Source organism: Mauremys reevesii, linkage group 4, assembly GCF_016161935.1.
Source record: "Mauremys reevesii isolate NIE-2019 linkage group 4, ASM1616193v1, whole genome shotgun sequence".
Taxonomy (NCBI): domain Eukaryota; kingdom Metazoa; phylum Chordata; order Testudines; family Geoemydidae; genus Mauremys; species Mauremys reevesii.
This window is the reverse complement of record NC_052626.1, coordinates 64,570,500-64,586,833: the sequence shown is the minus strand read 5'-3', so window position 1 is coordinate 64,586,833 and position 16,334 is coordinate 64,570,500. Positions and strand designations below refer to the sequence as shown.

General features: G+C 45.0%; 1 protein-coding gene across 6 annotated transcripts in view; it reads left to right on the top strand.

Moving 5' to 3' along the window:
- Window positions 1-16,334, top strand: part of RGS6 (regulator of G protein signaling 6) — a 323,298-nt gene that overhangs the window by 194,837 nt on the left and 112,127 nt on the right. For all 6 annotated transcript variants that reach the window (XR_005597748.1, XR_005597746.1, XR_005597745.1 and 3 more), the window contains 2 exons: window positions 14,257-14,307; window positions 15,642-15,748. Coding sequence is in view for 1 of the 6 variants with exons in the window: in XM_039535587.1 (XP_039391521.1) it covers window positions 14,257-14,307; window positions 15,642-15,748 (158 nt within the window). In the remaining 5 variants the exon portion in view is untranslated. The remainder of the gene's footprint in view (window positions 1-14,256; window positions 14,308-15,641; window positions 15,749-16,334) is intronic.

Below are 16,334 nucleotides of genomic sequence, written 5' to 3'. Positions count from 1 at the left end.
AGATGTAGGGCTGAGCTCTGAGTAAATAAACCATGCTGGGAGATCCCACAATAAACAGTTTTGTCCTTCTGCAAGGGTTGTTTTAGTTGTTTGTTTTCTAACATGCTCTGGATATTGTTACCAACCCTCCCGGATTGTCCTGGAGTCTCCAGGAATTGAAGATTAATCTTTAATTAAAGGTTATGTCATATGATGAAATCTCCAGGAATTCATCCAACCAAAGTTGACAACTGTAGATCTGGAAGTGAAAGCATGAAAATTAACCCCATCATTCCCAGATGCACCATGGAGGCAAATGCTGCCCTCAAATACACGTTGGTGCAATTCCATTTATTATTTATTGATGTCATTATTAGCAGAGTATGGAATGATCTGTGTAGTTAAGTGTGCAAAAGTGTTTATATTGTAAAGGGTTATTTTGGATATTTATGACTTTTTCAATCTTAGTGCTGTGAAAGAAATTGGATAGGTTTGGTCTTAGTTTGGGAGAAAATTGTTTTGAAAACTTTGTGCCAAAACAGCTTAGTGGTTCTCAAGAATGAAATGAAAGAGGGAAAACTACACTTCTGCTGCTGTTGAAGGGAAAAAAAAGAGAGAGAGAGAGAGAGAGAGAGAACTGACTTTTGTAAACAGCTTTAGTACATCAGTGATAGATGGGAAATTGGTGGGGAGATAGTCACAGCTCTGCCTTTTGGTGCTCTGGAGATGGTTGTGATTGGTCAAAGTTAATATATGGAGACATACCTATCTCATAGAGCTGGAAGGGACCCTGAAAGGTTATTGAGTCCAGCCCCCTGCCTTCACTAACAGGACCAAGTACTGATATTTGCCCCAGCTCCCTAAGTGGCCCTCTGAAGGATTGAACTCACAACCCTGGGTTTAGCAGGCCAATGCTCAAACCACCAAGCTATCCATCCGCTCTTATGAGAGTTTGAACATGTATTTTGCCCATGCACACTGAATTTTGTAATGCAGTCTCTCAGTGGTTGCCAGTGGTCAGTAGGTTCTGCTCATATGCATAACTTAGGAAAATTTGTAGGCTATGTTGCATCTTTCTCTACAATTAGTGAATAAGTACTGTGGGTCATGGGGCATATAGAAGATTGTGTGGCTCCAAAGGATTTCTTTTGTCTTTTTTATGCTATAGAAAGCTGTGTGTGCAGAGGCAAAGGCTCCTGGTTCATTGCTTGCTTATATAGTGCCTGTCCAGAGCATTCCACTGATGTCTAGCAAACATGAACGTTCCTCCAGATGAACAGGAAGGAATTTCTTTTATGCTAATTTATTTAGTTTCTTCGTTTTTCATTTGGGGAAAAAAAAGTTTTTTAAACTTCCATTAAAACACACTGTAATATGCTAAGGTTTTAAAGTTAAGCACTCAGAAAGGAGGAAAGAATCAAGTTAAGAGTGGCTGTGGAACGTTACCTATGCCCCCAATGCATTATAATCTAGTCTTTTATTACCTGATCATATAGTATTTTTCATCAAGAACCTGCCTCATTCAGTGCATATACTAGGCAAAGAATGAGGCAGAACTGTATGGCAAATTGATCTGGAATTATTGTTGTATGGTATGTAATGAAGGAAGTCAGTGTACATTGTACCACTACCTCATTCGCTCCCAAAGTGGCAAATTTTAGTCCTCCATTCTTAATGCTACAGCTGAGTAGTTTGAGGTCTCGTGCTCCCAATCACTGGAAAGGGTGGGCATTGAGACACTGTCACTGATGCTTAGCAGCTTGCCCCAGACCTAAAAGTGGCAATTCTTCAACAAAAAGCTTCAAAAACAGACTCCAAGGTGAAGCTGCAGAACTGCAATTAATTTGCAAACTGGATACCATCAGATTAGGCCTGAATAAAGACTGGGAGTGGCTGGGTCATTACAAAACCTAAACTTAATTTCCCCAATACTAATTTCTCCCTACTGTTATTAACACCTTCTTGTAAAACTCTCTGTAATGGGCCTCTCTCTTACCACTTCAAAAGTTATTTTTCCTCCCTTGGTATCCCGCTGGTAATTGATCTATCTCGTTAGACTGACTCACACTTGGTAAAGCAATCCCCATCCTTTCATATATTTGTACCTGCTCCTGTATTTTTCACTTTGTGCACCTGATGAAGTGGGTTCTAGCCCATGAAAGCTTTTGCCCAAATAAATTTGTTAGTCTCTAACTTGCCACAAGGACTCCTCGTTGTTTTGGCTGATATAGACTAACACGGCTACCACACTGAAACTTGCCACAGATCATTATTCAGGTTTTTTAGTAACTAGGAAAAAGAAAAACTGAACCTTTTACAAGCCTGTCTCCTGCTCTGTCTTCATTTCTGCATTTTCTTTAAAGCTTAAGAACTGTTTTGAGCCTCTGGGTTCTTTGTTCTTCAGGGAATTCATTTTCTATTCTTTCCAATTGTATTTGTATTTCTTACAAATAAAAGTAGTTTTCCTCTCACTAGGGACCCGGGCCTAGAAATATATATGCAGTGACATACACATGTGTGGTGAGATTTTCAAAATGTACTCTGACACATTAGGAACACACCCAATCCACTGATTTAGTAAACAAACCCTTCAGGCTCCAAGTCCCACAGCCCAGAATCAGCAGTACATTCTCTGCTATATGCAGTAAGTCATTAGGGTTTTTAGGTACTGCTAGTGGCTGTTACTTCATTGTACTTGTCCCTTTTTCCATTCCAGTGCAGGGAGAGGTGAATCCCATTGTGGCTTCATTTAGCTATCTCCAAATGGCCCTCCCAAAATAAGACTGACTCTTCTACAAGAGGAGGACCAGGCTAGGTTGGATAGAAAAGGTGCTAAGTATAGCTGTGGTGATTCAGTTCATTAAATGCATCCCACCTGGGGCCTGCGCCGCTTGAACATCCCTTTGTATTTTATTTTTCATGGCTGGCTTGCTATTTGTCATGCTGACAGGCACTGGCCTTCAGGAAACACTAGGTACCATTATGAGACCACTAAGGCCTAAAGTAAAAAGGAGGAAATGGCAAGAATATAAAGTTGTTGTTCTATCTCTAAACCAGATAAGCAGATGAATGGATATAGTTATACCTTATGTTCAGATAGATTCAGTCTTAGTGTTGTTATGTAACTTCACCTACAGCTGCTTCAAATAACATCCAAAAGCAATAGTGTCCTTGTATATAAGGGGGAAATAGATGTCCCCAGACTGTTAACTATCTTTGAAGTGGGTATATTGTCCCAGAGGGCTGTATGTGTATAGATTATAGTGGGGGGAGTGGTAGCAACTCATTCATTTTGAGTCGCTGACACTTTCCATTATAAAAACATTTCCAACTATTTAAAAAATATCTTCAATGCCTCCGCAGTTTGTAGTAGGAACTTGAAACTTGGCAGGGTCAAGTAGCCCAGCCAAAGTATTCTATTAAATTGCTTATTAGGAAAGCAGGGAAGAAGAGTAGAATATGGACCCTAGAAAACCTCCAGAAGAGACCTTCTTTGGTAAAGTGAATTGTTTGAGAACTTTTAGCATGGTCCCTAGGAGGGCAGTAAAATGAGATTCTGAGAGGAATTTAGTTATGGATGAATGGCTTTAAAAGAATTTGTATGGTGGACATGAAGAAGAGGAGGTCTTGTTAAAGAGAACTTGTTCCCGCTACTCTGACTTTTATAGATAAATGCAAACTTGATAATTTAAGAGATGGATTAACTAGTATTTTGTAGATGGCTGAGATTGGGCTGTAGTGATACAGCCTATGGCAGAGATGGATCTGAAGCCAAGGTAAGTCTATAAGTTGAAAGTGGTTTTGGGGGCGAAGTGTTTTCATTGTGACTGAATAATAATTAGTGACATGGGTATTAATGTGACAGTAATTAACAGGGGAAAGAAAGACTTGTCATTGTCCTGAGGTTGAATAATCGGTCTTGGCAGATAAACAATGGTTCAGCAAACTCAGCAGAAAGATAATCTGCCTGCCTGAGGAAAGCTGGAGAATGGCCATAAAATCCTCCAGTCTCTTGGCAACACTCAGAAATGACTTTTTAAACCAAGACAAATTAAGATCCATGATTTCAAGTGATGGTTTTGGATTTATTTTTGGGTTATGCTTTCAGTTCCTATATATACTGTGTAGTATCAGAGGGCTGACAAAATGGCAATATATTCTTGCGTGGCTGCCCACAGTTTCGTCAGTAAGGTTGAAATAGGAGTAATTTGTAAGAATCACAATAAAAAGACAAAAAAAAAAGCCAGCAAGTAAACTTTCCACACTATTTGAATTTTTCAGGGTGGATCAATGAAAATCGGGTTGAGAAAAAGAATAAGAGTTTCAAAATACCTTTTTGAAAGTTTTTCATGGGATTGTCACTCTTTTTGCAGACAAAACAAACTCTGGGATCTGTGCTTGCTTCCACATGCTGCTCCTTATGTGCTGATCGATACAATATCGATCATGTATTGGGGGGGTTCATTTGTGTCATGATTTTTAACTTTTTTTCCATAATTAAAAAATGCATCAAGCTGAACATACTGTGTTTAGCAGTGACAACGTAATGTCTAATCAAGGCAAAGATGGAGTCAGAGGGAAAATGAGTCTGGCAGCCGGGGTGAAAGTAACATTAAGCACTTACTGGTACAGGGGCTGGGCCTCAGGCAGAAGGGGCGGAGCTAGGGGTCAGCATCCCCCAGCCAGCCCATCCATACCCCTATATTGGCTGCTGATGTAGGAACTGAGTGAATGGACTATGGAGTAATATACAGCAGGAACCAATTATTATTTCCTCTCCATCTAGAGATGAGCCTGAACCGAACCTTATATCTAAACACCTCTGAACTTTGGGGAAGTTTAAAAGCAGAGCTGATCTTTGTAGCTCATACTATTTACAATCGCAACTTCTGTACAGAAATCTCTAACCTAGTTTAATATCAATTCATCAACACAATTCTGGTGTAAGTTGGTGCAGTGCCATCCAAGTCAGACTGGCACTTTTGTACATCAACCCTGAGTTTGCCCTTCAATCTCCAAAGTACTGACTAATCTCCCTGTCCTTCTCTTTCACATTGTTCTGGCATATTAAAATGTTGTGAATCATTTCTGTGATCCTTAATCTGAACTCACAAGATGTGCTCCATGCAAAGGATAATTCCTCTGGTTTGATTTAGGCAGACTGAACCCTATGGTAATTAGTTGTTGTGAGTATAACACTCTGAGCTCATAAAGCACTATCATCATAGAATATCAGGGTTGGAAGGGACCTCAGGAGATCATCTAGTCCAACCCCCTGCTCAAGGCAGAACCAATCCCCAGACAGATTTTTGCTCCTGATCCCTAAATGCCCCCCCCCCGATTGAACTCACAACCATGGGTTTAGAAGGCCAATGCGCAAACCACTGAGCTATCCCTCTCCCACACTATATAATGCCATGTATTATTGTGAGTACTGAAAAATTGTGCATGGGTGTAAATCTTTCTAGTTAAACTGAATATGCATTGAAGAAGTCTTGCTGTTGTGTCAATATCCAGAGTGATGTGAAATCAGTGCATTGTATTGGAAGGTGGGATTTCCCCAGTTTGGCTCCAGTATAGACTTGCTAAATTGTCACTGACTTGCTGTGTGACTTTGGAAAACTCACATTGGCTGTTTTACAAAGCTGGCTAGGGGATTTGGATGCCTACTTGAGACATGGCCTACATCATGGTTAGCTCAGTACATGGTTTAAACAAGGTGGCAAAAATGTGTATCCCATTGTGTTACATTTTACTGATCAGTAATAGCATCTGCTTATGAACTGTGACACATTTTCTGCTCCCATGTGTTTCATGCAGGCAGCAGAGTGGCCATGTGCATGTAGGAAATCAATTCTAAAGGTCTTACACGTCTTACAAGAGAACTGCATTTGCTGTACCTGACTAGAGCTGAAAAGCCCAGACCCACTCTCTCCTCCCTAGCCTCCACAAACCTCCAGTGATATCACTAGCAAACAACACATTCAAAGAGAGCTCCCCACCCCCGGCACACATTGTCTCACTTCTTTCCCCAAGACATTACTTATGTGACTGATGTGAACTAGGCTCATTTCCCCACCCCCGGTCTATGACTAGCTGCTCTGTTCTACTGCTCTAGCCTAGGAATCACCTCTGACAGTTATGGGTGAAAGTGTTAGTGCAGAGAGGTTAGCCGGGCCTCATCTCTCTCTGGGGTGGCGGGGACAGGTTCGGGAAGAGGTCTAGCAGGGAATTAGTCTGGCTACAGGAGTCTTCCTCCATAGCCTTTGTGAGGGCAGAAACAACACAGGTAGTCATCAGCCCAGGCCCTAGGTTAGGGTGGGGCAATGGTGAGTCAGGTGCTTAGGCCCTCAGGCAGGGGCTAAGCAACAACAGTTTATCAACAGTGAGCCCAGGCCCTGGGTCCGAAGGCCTGGGAGAGGGGAGACTGCCACCCATGAGTTGGGGGACGGGGGAGCAGGCCCTCCCACTCCACTACGTCCCAGACTGGGGCCCTAGCAGCAGCAGAAGACCCACTGCTGTGTCAGTGGGGATCCTGGCTGCAACACACTGACATGGGTTTTGGTAATGTCACAGCCAGACTAGTGTCGGCTGTTCCTGGGCTACTTCCGGACTCCCCACTTGAGGTATCTGGGTCGGGGCGGTGTCCTCAGCGGGGTCCAGCACCCTGGGTTCCTTGGGATTGCTGGCGCTGGGCAGGCTTGGCAAATCCTCCAGGTAGCTGGCCTGGGGAAGACCCGGCCAGCCCTTGGGTCCACCGCAGGTCGCTGGGGCTTCCCAACTGGGAGTAGGCCAGAGGCATCTGGTCTCCCTGGCGGCTGCTCCCTCAGTGAGCTCTGGAGTCAGGCCTTTATACAAGAAAGGTTTCTTCAGGTATGTTAGCAACAAGAAGAAAGTCAAGGAAAGTGTGGGCCCCTTACTGAATGAGGGAGGCAACCTAGTGACAGAGGATGTGGAAAAAGCTAATGTACTCAATGCTTTTTTTTGCCTCTGTCTTCCCGAACAAGGTCAGCTCCCAGACTGCTGCACTGGGCAGCACAGCATGGGGAGGAGGTGACCAGCCCTCTGTGGAGAAAGAAGTGGCTCGGGACTATTTAGAAAAGCTGGATGAGCACAGTTCCATGGGGCTGGATGCGCTGCATCCAAGGATGCTAAAGGAGTTGGCGGATGTGATTTGACCATTATCTTTGAAAACTCATGGCAATCGGGGGAGGTCCCAGATGACTGGAAAAAGGCTAATGTAGTGTCCATCTTTAAAAAAGGGAAGGAGGAGGAGCCGGGGAACTACAGGCCAGTCAGCCTCACCTGGAAAAATCATGGAGCAGGTCCTCAAGGAATCAATTCTGAAGCACTTAGAGCAGAGGAAAGTGATCAGGAACAGTCAGCATGGATTCAACAAGAGCAAGAGGAAGGGAATAGGCAGGATGGCGGGATAGGAGGAGAAGGGCAGGAGGGAGGAGGGGGAACTGCAGGGGGGAGGGGGGGGGATAGGTTAGAGGACCACACTGCAGCCAGGCAGCATAGGGATTTTTGGGGGAGGGATTCTGAGGGGAGGAAGGTTGGACAGGCTGATCCGTGATCCAGAAGGAGAGACAGGTGTGTGCGGATGTGATGCTATGGGATGTGGACCTGGGAGATGAAGAGAAAGGAAGAGGAGGAGAAGAGATCATCCCCTTTGATCATTGATCATCCTTCATTGAGGAATGAAGAAGAGAGAGGAAGAGGAGGGAGGAGGGAGACTATGCCAGGTTGGGTAAGGAAAAGGTGGAAGGAAGGAGCCAGGTGTGAGTCTATAGGATTGGGATGTCCCTAGCTGAGGGGGTGAGGGGTGACAGGATCGTGATGGATAGTGAGGAGGGAAGGTGGGGGGAGGTACAAGGGGATGGGGGGGGGCTGGGGGGACATGGGAGGAGGGGGGGGACAGACAACTGTTCAGAGGGGAAGTAGGAAAGAGGGTAGGAGGCTTAAGGACTGGGAGAGAGGGAGGAAGAGCTGATTAGTGGGAGAAACTGTCGAACTGGGGGAGACGGTCTGGAGAGGGGAGAGGTCCTGAGACTTATAGATTACAATTGATACAAACAGATAAGATAAACAAGAGGATAGTAGAGGGGAAGAGAGAGGATGGGGAAAGGGGTGAGGGGGATGGATACTAGAGGAACAAGTCATACTGGAAGTGAAATGTTGAGAGAACAAGTTTGAAAGGGGTGGAGCTGAGAAAAAAAGGAAAATTAGGATGTTTGTGTGAGGAACTTAGGTAACAATATGGAGAAAAAAGGAATCTGAGAAATGGAAACGGAAGAATGGTGGGATCGTAGGGAATGGTGGAACAGGGTGGGGTATGGAGTATGTATGGAGAGGTTAGGAAGAAAGGGGGAAATGGTAAATCAATAATAAAGAAATGTAAAGGTATAAATATAATGAAAATGAATGAAAATCTTAATGAATCTAAAGCAATGTCTAATTGGGGAAAAATGCAAGAGCCTCACCGGGAGTCTGATTGGGGTCACATACTACCGACTGTAGTTGGAGATATGGGAGAGTGATTGGAAGAGGGATATAGAGAGCTATCTTTAATTTTTAAAGAGCTTAAATATGGATATTTAACGGATGATAGGGGGATAATAGAACTAACTTTGAATAGATTATATAGGGAAATAATAAATAGGGCAGCTATTCCTAAACGTGATAGCTAAGCTATTCCTTGCTCAAGACGTTGCTGATAATGAATGGGGATTTGATTTTGGATTTGTTTTTTGATGATTTTGAGGACCTTATGAGTTTTGTTTGTTGTAGGGGACAACCTTGGAGAGGTGTTCATGTAGGGGACAGGTTCCAAATAAATGGGAGGATAATCAATAATTTATCTGAAAATAAAGACTAGGAACTTTAAAAACTCTGACTAGCTATAAATTACTAAGTGGCTAACTTTATTATTTAGGGCTCTAAAGTTTTAGGGAAGGCAGATCTATGGAGGGGGGGTGCAGTCAGGTTGAGGTTGGGCAGGGTTTGAGTGTATCAGAGAGTTGAAGTTGCAGGAGTTGGCAGCAGAGCTGGGAAGGCAGAAGGGTAGCAGAAAGGGTCATTAGAAAAAGAGAAAGAAAGGAGGAGCAAGGAGGGAGAAAGAAAAAGAGGGCCCTAAAAGAAGGAAAGAGGGAGGTAGGAGGGAGGAAGTGAAGAGGGCCAAGGGGTGAAGTGTAGGGAAGAGAAGGAAATTAAAACCAATACGGTGGAAAGAATAGCCAAATGGAAACTTTAAATAAATAAAGAAGAAGTTTTACAAGAATAAAAAAGGAAAAAATAGGAAGAAAAGGAAGGGAGAACTTTAAACGAACTGAGGGAAGCGAAAGATAATAAAATAAATTAATAACTAATGAAGAGTAAAGATTTCGAATGGGGTCTAGAATGAGAATGAGAGGCTACGAAGGGATGGGGGAGGTATGTAACAGACATGATGGTGGAAGTAGACAGGGGGAGGTAGAAACGAAACTTGAACAGCTTAACAAAAGTAAGAAGGGAATAATAATGATCCGAATATATTATAGAAATTAAATATTAAAGTAAAAGATAATTGTATGAAATCCGATGAATTGGAATTAACTTAATATTCTATATTCAAACAAGAAAAAAGAGAGACCGGAGGCCTATTGAGTGAGTAAGTGTAGGAAGGGAAGTTAGTAAACAAGTCAAACTAAAAATCTGTTAGAGAGTGGTTCAAAAAGATGGAAAAGAGAGTGGCATGGATTGAGAGATGGCAACGTGATGGAGGACCAACGGTAGATTACAAAGGTAGATAACCTTAGAAGGTAGATGTAGAACTTTTAGTTTTCCCTAAAGGAAATTTTCAGGAAACAGATTTTTTGGGTAAGAAATAAATGGATTGATTATAAGATTATTTCAGTTTAGGAAAAAAATTGGAAAGAAGGAATGAAGAAAGGATGGTTAAATGGGAGGGGAATGGGGGGAAAGGGAAGAGGAGAGAGGGGAGGGGGGAGAGGGAGAGGGAAGGTTCAGAGGGGAGGGGTCCAGGGGAGTTCAGAGGGCTTGTTTAGGTTCGATTTATTTATTCAATTTATTTATATTCTGATTTATTACCGCTGAAGGCTGGGTTGGGGGAGAAGGAGGACATAAACAATATGGAGGATGACATTGGAGAGGAGGGAGGGATTGAAGAGGGGAAGATAGTTTGGATGACCTTGTAAAGATTTGTGAAAAACTGGATGAAATTAAATATGTGAATGAAATTAGTTAGTTTTAAGAATAAGGATTTACCAGGATTACTAAAAGAGGAGGGGCGTTAGTTGGGGAGGGAGGAGGGAAGGAGGGAGGAGGAGGAGAAGAGGATAGGATGAGAGATGGATGGATATGAATATGATGGACTGTAAAAATAAAAAAGCTATATTGGTCTTGGGATGCATTAGGTGCAGTAGTCATTATATAGAGGTGCTAGTCCCATCCCATTATATGATGGTGTTAGATTTTTGGTTTATTGTGTTTTGTTTTGGTCTTCATGTTTGTTGGAGAATCAGGATGAATTCAAACTGGGATGAGCAGGAAGAAGGATCCGAGATCCGGAGGATGGAGAGCCTGAGTAAAAAAAGGGTTAAAGAGGAGAAGGGAGTTTTTCCTTTTCCTTAACCAAGATAAGAGGAGAAGGAGAAGATATCTTTAAATATCAGAGAAGATAAGGAGAGAGGGGAGGAAGGAGGGAAGCGAGGTGCTATGAATATAAAGAGGACACGGATATAAAATGTCAGTCATCAGAAATCAATTCAGAAATGAAAAGGAAATTTCTAACAGGGAACCATCAGAGTACAATACTCAACAGCCCGAGGAGAGAGGGAAACAAAGTACCTCAAGGACTTAAAGATTAATAGAGAAGATTTTATGGAGATGGTATGAGAGGAGATGAGACTTATATTAAATAAATTGTCAATTCCACACTGGCAGTAGTACCAAGGGTAATGGGATATGATATAATATTTTATTTCCAGATATGGAGTCTTGTGCTAGCCCGTCTTGCCTCAGTTCAGCTGGACCATTTTTGGGGGGGGGGGAATTCCTTTCTCAGAGGAAGATTGGCAAATGCCCCTGAGGTTTTCCCCTCCCTCGATGGGGGGGGGGGCTTGCTTGCTAAGGAGTGGGTGGATCGGCTTATGTGGCCTGCATCTTGCAGGAGGTCAGACTAGATGATCATAATGGTCCCTTCTGATCTTGAATTCTATGATTCTATGATTCTATGAAGTCATGCCTGAATAACCTAATTGCCTTCTATGAGGAGATAACTGGGTCTGTGGATGAGGGGAAAGCAGTGGATGTGTTATTCCTTGACTTTAGCAAAGCTTTTGATATGGTTTCCCACGGTATTCTTGCTGGCAAGTTAAAGAAGTATGGGCTGGGTGAAAGGACAATAATGTGGATATAAAGCTGGCTAGATCATTGGGTTCAACGGGTAGTGATCAATGGCTCCATGTCTAGTTGGCAGCCGGCATCAAGCGGAGTGCCCCAAGCAGGGGTGAGCTGGAGCCGGTTCGCACCGGTTCGCACGAACCGGTTGTTAAATTTAGAAGCAGTTTTAGAACCGCTTGTTAACTGGCTTCCTTGCGAGGGAAGCTTTGACGGGCTCTGGCTGGACGGGTGTAATTCCTCCTCCCGGCCACAGGGGGGCGCTGCGCTTTGCTGTGGGAGCCATGTGGGCTGCCTCCTGGCCCAGTTGCTGCTGCTCCTCGGACCTCTGGCCCTGGGGCTCCTGCTGCTGCCTGGTGGGTCCCCGGCTGCCTCCAGCTGCTCCCCGCGTGTGAGTACCTGCATCTCCTGCCCACAGCCCCTGCCACAGCTCCTGCCCCTGCCACTCACAGTCACCCCCTGGCACAGCCAGCCGCAGCCACCCCCTGCCGCAGCCCCTGCCACAGCCCCTGCCACAGCCACTCTCTGCCCACAGCCAGCCCCTGCCGCAGCCCCTGCCCCAGCCCCTGCCACAGCCACTCTCTGCCCACAGCCAGCCGCAGCCACCTTCTGCCACAACCCCTGCCCCCGCCGCCCACAGTCACCCCCTGGCACAGCCACCCCCAGCCGCAGCCATCCCCTGGCACAGCCACCTGCAGCTAGCCCCTGCCCCTGCCTCTGCCACAGCTGCCCGCAGCCACCCCCTGCCACAGCCCCTTCCACAGCCACCCACAGCCACTCTCTGCCCACAGCCACCCTCTGCCCGCAGCTGCCCCCTGCTAGCCCCTGTCTGCATCACCTACCCACAGCCAGCCCCTGTTGCAGCCAGTCTGTGTCACACTCCCTGCCTCCAGGTAGCCCTGCCCCACGCCCCTGTCTGCAGCCAGCCCCATGTCCACTGGTGCCCTGCAGTTCTCAGGGCACTAACCCTGCACACCTGCTTCAGTGAGGGGGGGGCAGGGAGCAGCTGGGACCTACACATGTGCACATCCTAGGGTGACCAGACAGCAAGTGTGAAAAATTGGGACAGAGGGTGAGGGTAATAGGAGCCTATAAAAAGAAAAAGACCCAAAAATTGAGACTGTCCCTGTAAAATAGGGACATCTGGTCACCCTAGCACACCCCAAGGGAGTGGCGAGGACCCACACATGTGAAAAGGAGCTCATTTCTAGTTCAGGCCCATCTTTTTAAAAAAGAACTTTAGGTAGGGTTAACATACAGCCGTAATTTCCTGGACATGTCCAGCTTTTCGGTTCTTAAATTGCTGTCTGGGCGGAATTTTTTAAATTTAAAAATTCCTCCCAGGAAAATATGGACGTATGGTAACCCTATTGGTACAAAAAAGACATGCTCTGGCACATCTCTTAAATCAGAACTTTTTATAGAGAACTGGTTGTTAAGATTTTAGCAGCTTATCACTGGCCCCAAGGGTTGGTCCTGGGGTAGGTTTTGTTCAGTATCTTCATTAGTGATCTGGAGGATGGCATGGACTGCACTCTCAGCAAGTTTGCAGATGACACTAAACTGGGAGGAGTGGTAGATACATTGGAGGGATAGAATACAGAGGGATCTAGACAAATTAGAGGATTGGGCCAAAAGAAACCTGATGAGGTTCAGCAAGGACAAGTGCAGAGTCCTGCACTTAGGATGGAAGAATCCCATGCACTGCTACAGATTAGGGACCGAATGGCTAGGCAGCAATTCTGCAGAAAAGGACCTAGGGGCTACAGTGGATGAGAAGCTGGATATGAGTCAACAATGTGCCCTTGTTGCCAAGAAGGCTAACAACATTTTAGGCTGTATAAGTAGGGGCATTGCCAGCAGATCGAGGGACATGATCATTCCCCTCTATTCAACATTGGTGAGGTCTCATCTGGAGTATTGTGTCCAGTTTTGGGCCCCACACTAAAAGAAGGATGTGGAAAAATTGGAAAGAGTCCACTGGAGGGCAACAGAAATGATTTGGGGGCTGGAACACATGACTTATGAGGAGAGGCTGAGGGAACTGGGATTGTTTAGTCTGCAGAAGGGAAGAATGAGGGGGGATTTGATAGCTGCTTTCAACTACCTGAAACAGGATGGATCTAGACTCTTCTCTGTGGCACCAGGATGACAGAACAAGGAATAATGGGGAAGGTTTAGGTTGGATATTAGAAAAAACTTTTTCACTAGGAGGATGGTGAAGCACTGGAATGGGTTACCTAGGGAGGTGGTGGAATCTCCTTCCTTAGAGGTTTTTAAGGTCAAGCTTGACAAAGCCCTGGCTGGGATGATTTAATTGGGAATTGGTCCTGCTTTGAGCAGGGGGGTAGACTAGATGACCGCCTGAGGTCCCTTCCAACTCTGATATTCTATGATTGATTTATACTGCCTGTGCCATGCCTGACGCTCTGGGACGTGGGCTCAGAGCTCCCTGGCTCCACCCACTCTGGTGTCCGGAGGGGTTCGTCTCTCTCTGGGGCATCGGGGACCCACACCGCCTCACTACCATTAGTAATGAGCAATGAGGTCTTTTCTTTCTTTCTTTGAGATATGGGGCTTTCACAAGCCTAACTCCTTGTGTGGAGAGTAGATTCTGTGGCATTCACATGCTGTGTAATTTAAACTATATCAAGATGCCTGTCATATGAGGCACTAGTGCGGGTTTATAACTCTAAATAAATAAATGTGAAATAGTATCACACAGGTAAAGAGTCTTCAAGCCTACAGTGGGAATAGGAAAGGAAATGCATTGACCTGAATTTCTGTATCTTTTTTTCTAGTTTAAACATGGTGTCTCTCCACAGCTTCCAAACATCTGTGGTCTTACATGTGTAGTGCATTCTGTCTTTGTAGGTACTGACATTGTGCAGTGGCTCATGAAGAACCTCAGCATCGAGGACCCAGGTAATATGACTGTTGAAACTGAACGTGTGTGTGTGTGTGTGTGTGTGTGTGTGTGTGTGTGTGTGTGTGTGTGTGTGTGTGTGTGTGTGTGTGTGTGTGTGTGTGTGTGTGTGTGTGTGTGAGAGAGAGATTAGATACTAGGTACCTGTCTGTCACTGAGTCTAGTGCTGATAAAGCATGAGGTTGTAGTCATCAGGACAGAAGTGGGAAAGAAAGGGATATGAATCATATTTACTGTCCCTCAGCATATCCGTGAATTGTAGAACCTCGTCCTGCTAACGCCAGAATCCTATATAATACTTTCAAGCCATTTGTTAAATATTTACCTAGGTGAAAAGGCCTGTTTTGCTTGAAGACTGGGGCCCTGACTGTACACCTATGGGCAGATCCTCAACTTGTGTAAACTTGCATAACTCTGAAGTCAATGGAACTTTGACAGTTTACATCAGCTGGGGAGCTATCCCCTGATGTGCAGCTTGCATGAGAGGGAACTGAAGTTGCCACCGGTGCTGCCAAAAGTTGCAGAGCAGCATCCCTCTGCCTCAGTGCATTTCTCTCCGAGTAAAGCCCTTTGTTCCCTTTTTTAAATTTGTTGCCATATTAATAAAGATGCTGTTAGCAGCATAGCATTCCAGCTGTTTGTATAATTTAGAGAAATGATGGGATTCGCTGTGGGAATGGATTTCTTGTTAATGATAATGTACAGTGTGCTTTGAATTGAATTTCACAATGTAGAGCAGTGAGACACCCTGTAAGCATCAGCTTCTCCCCCTCCCCTGTGGGGACATTAAAATCATCAGGTTAACATTTTCAGTAGAGTCAACCAATACTATAAAGTTGGTTTTCACTTTTGTATAATTTGGTTGGAGAACTGAGGGGTACACCAAGTCTGACTCTGAGCCACCATAAGATCTGCGGAAAGCAATGGATTCCCTAGTGCAGCGGTTCTGAAACGTTAGTAACCTGAGGACCCCTATTTTGATTTTAAAATTTTGCTGCAGACCTCCAAGAGCCCTGCTCACCCCCAGGCCCCACCCCCACTCCACCCCTTCCCCCAAGGCCCCACCCCTGCCCCTCCTCTTCCCTGCCTCTTTCTGCCCACTCCCTCTCCTGCCCCCATCCCCCCTCCTGTCCCTCCCACCCAGTGCCTCCTGCACACGGGGGAACAGTTGTTCCCTGGCATGCAGGAGACACTGGGAGGGAGGGGGAGAAGTTGATCAGCAGGGCCCACGGACCCCCTGGACTACCCTTGCAGACCCCAGTTTGAGAAACGCTGCCCTAGTGTACAGCTGTCTAACAGATTTTCTACTGTTTTCTTTCTTTCCCTCTCACAGTGGAAGCAATACACATGGGAAGTCTTATAGCAGCACAGGGCTATATCTTTCCAATCTCAGACCATGTTCTTACCCTGAAAGATGATGGGACCTTCTATCGCTTTCAGGTAGGTGAGCCCTCTGCTTCCTACATTGTTGCTTCTATTGTCACTGAAATGTTTACCTGTACACTGAGTGCTGTTGAAGTTCATACAATGCAAAGATCCCTATACTTATTGAGGCCATTTGGGCACAGCCATGAAGTACCAGTGAAGTCCCTTTAAGAAAGTTTGTTCTACAGTCCCAAAGTATGTTTATCTGATGCCTCTGAATCAAAACCCCAAATCTTGAGGTAAGTCGTTTTCAGAATCTGAACCTGGGCCTGAATTTGGTAGCTAGTTTTCTATGTGTAATGGGCTGGACCAACACCAAGATCCAAACACATGCAAACACTGAAGTGTTAGAAATCTGCATCCAGTTCCATGCGCAGTTTTATATTAGGTTAGTTGGATCATCTTTCAGTTAAAGCATAGGTTTGGAAGTCAGGAGATCAGGGTTCCAGTTCTGGCTCTGCCACAGAGTCTCTGTGACCTTGGCAAAAATCATTTAAATGCTCCATGCCTCAGTTTCCCCATGTTGACTCTGTTCCCAGTGTCGTGTTTAACTGCAGGGCCTAGTTATTTTACACATCCTTCCTGAAATCTGCTGAGCCAA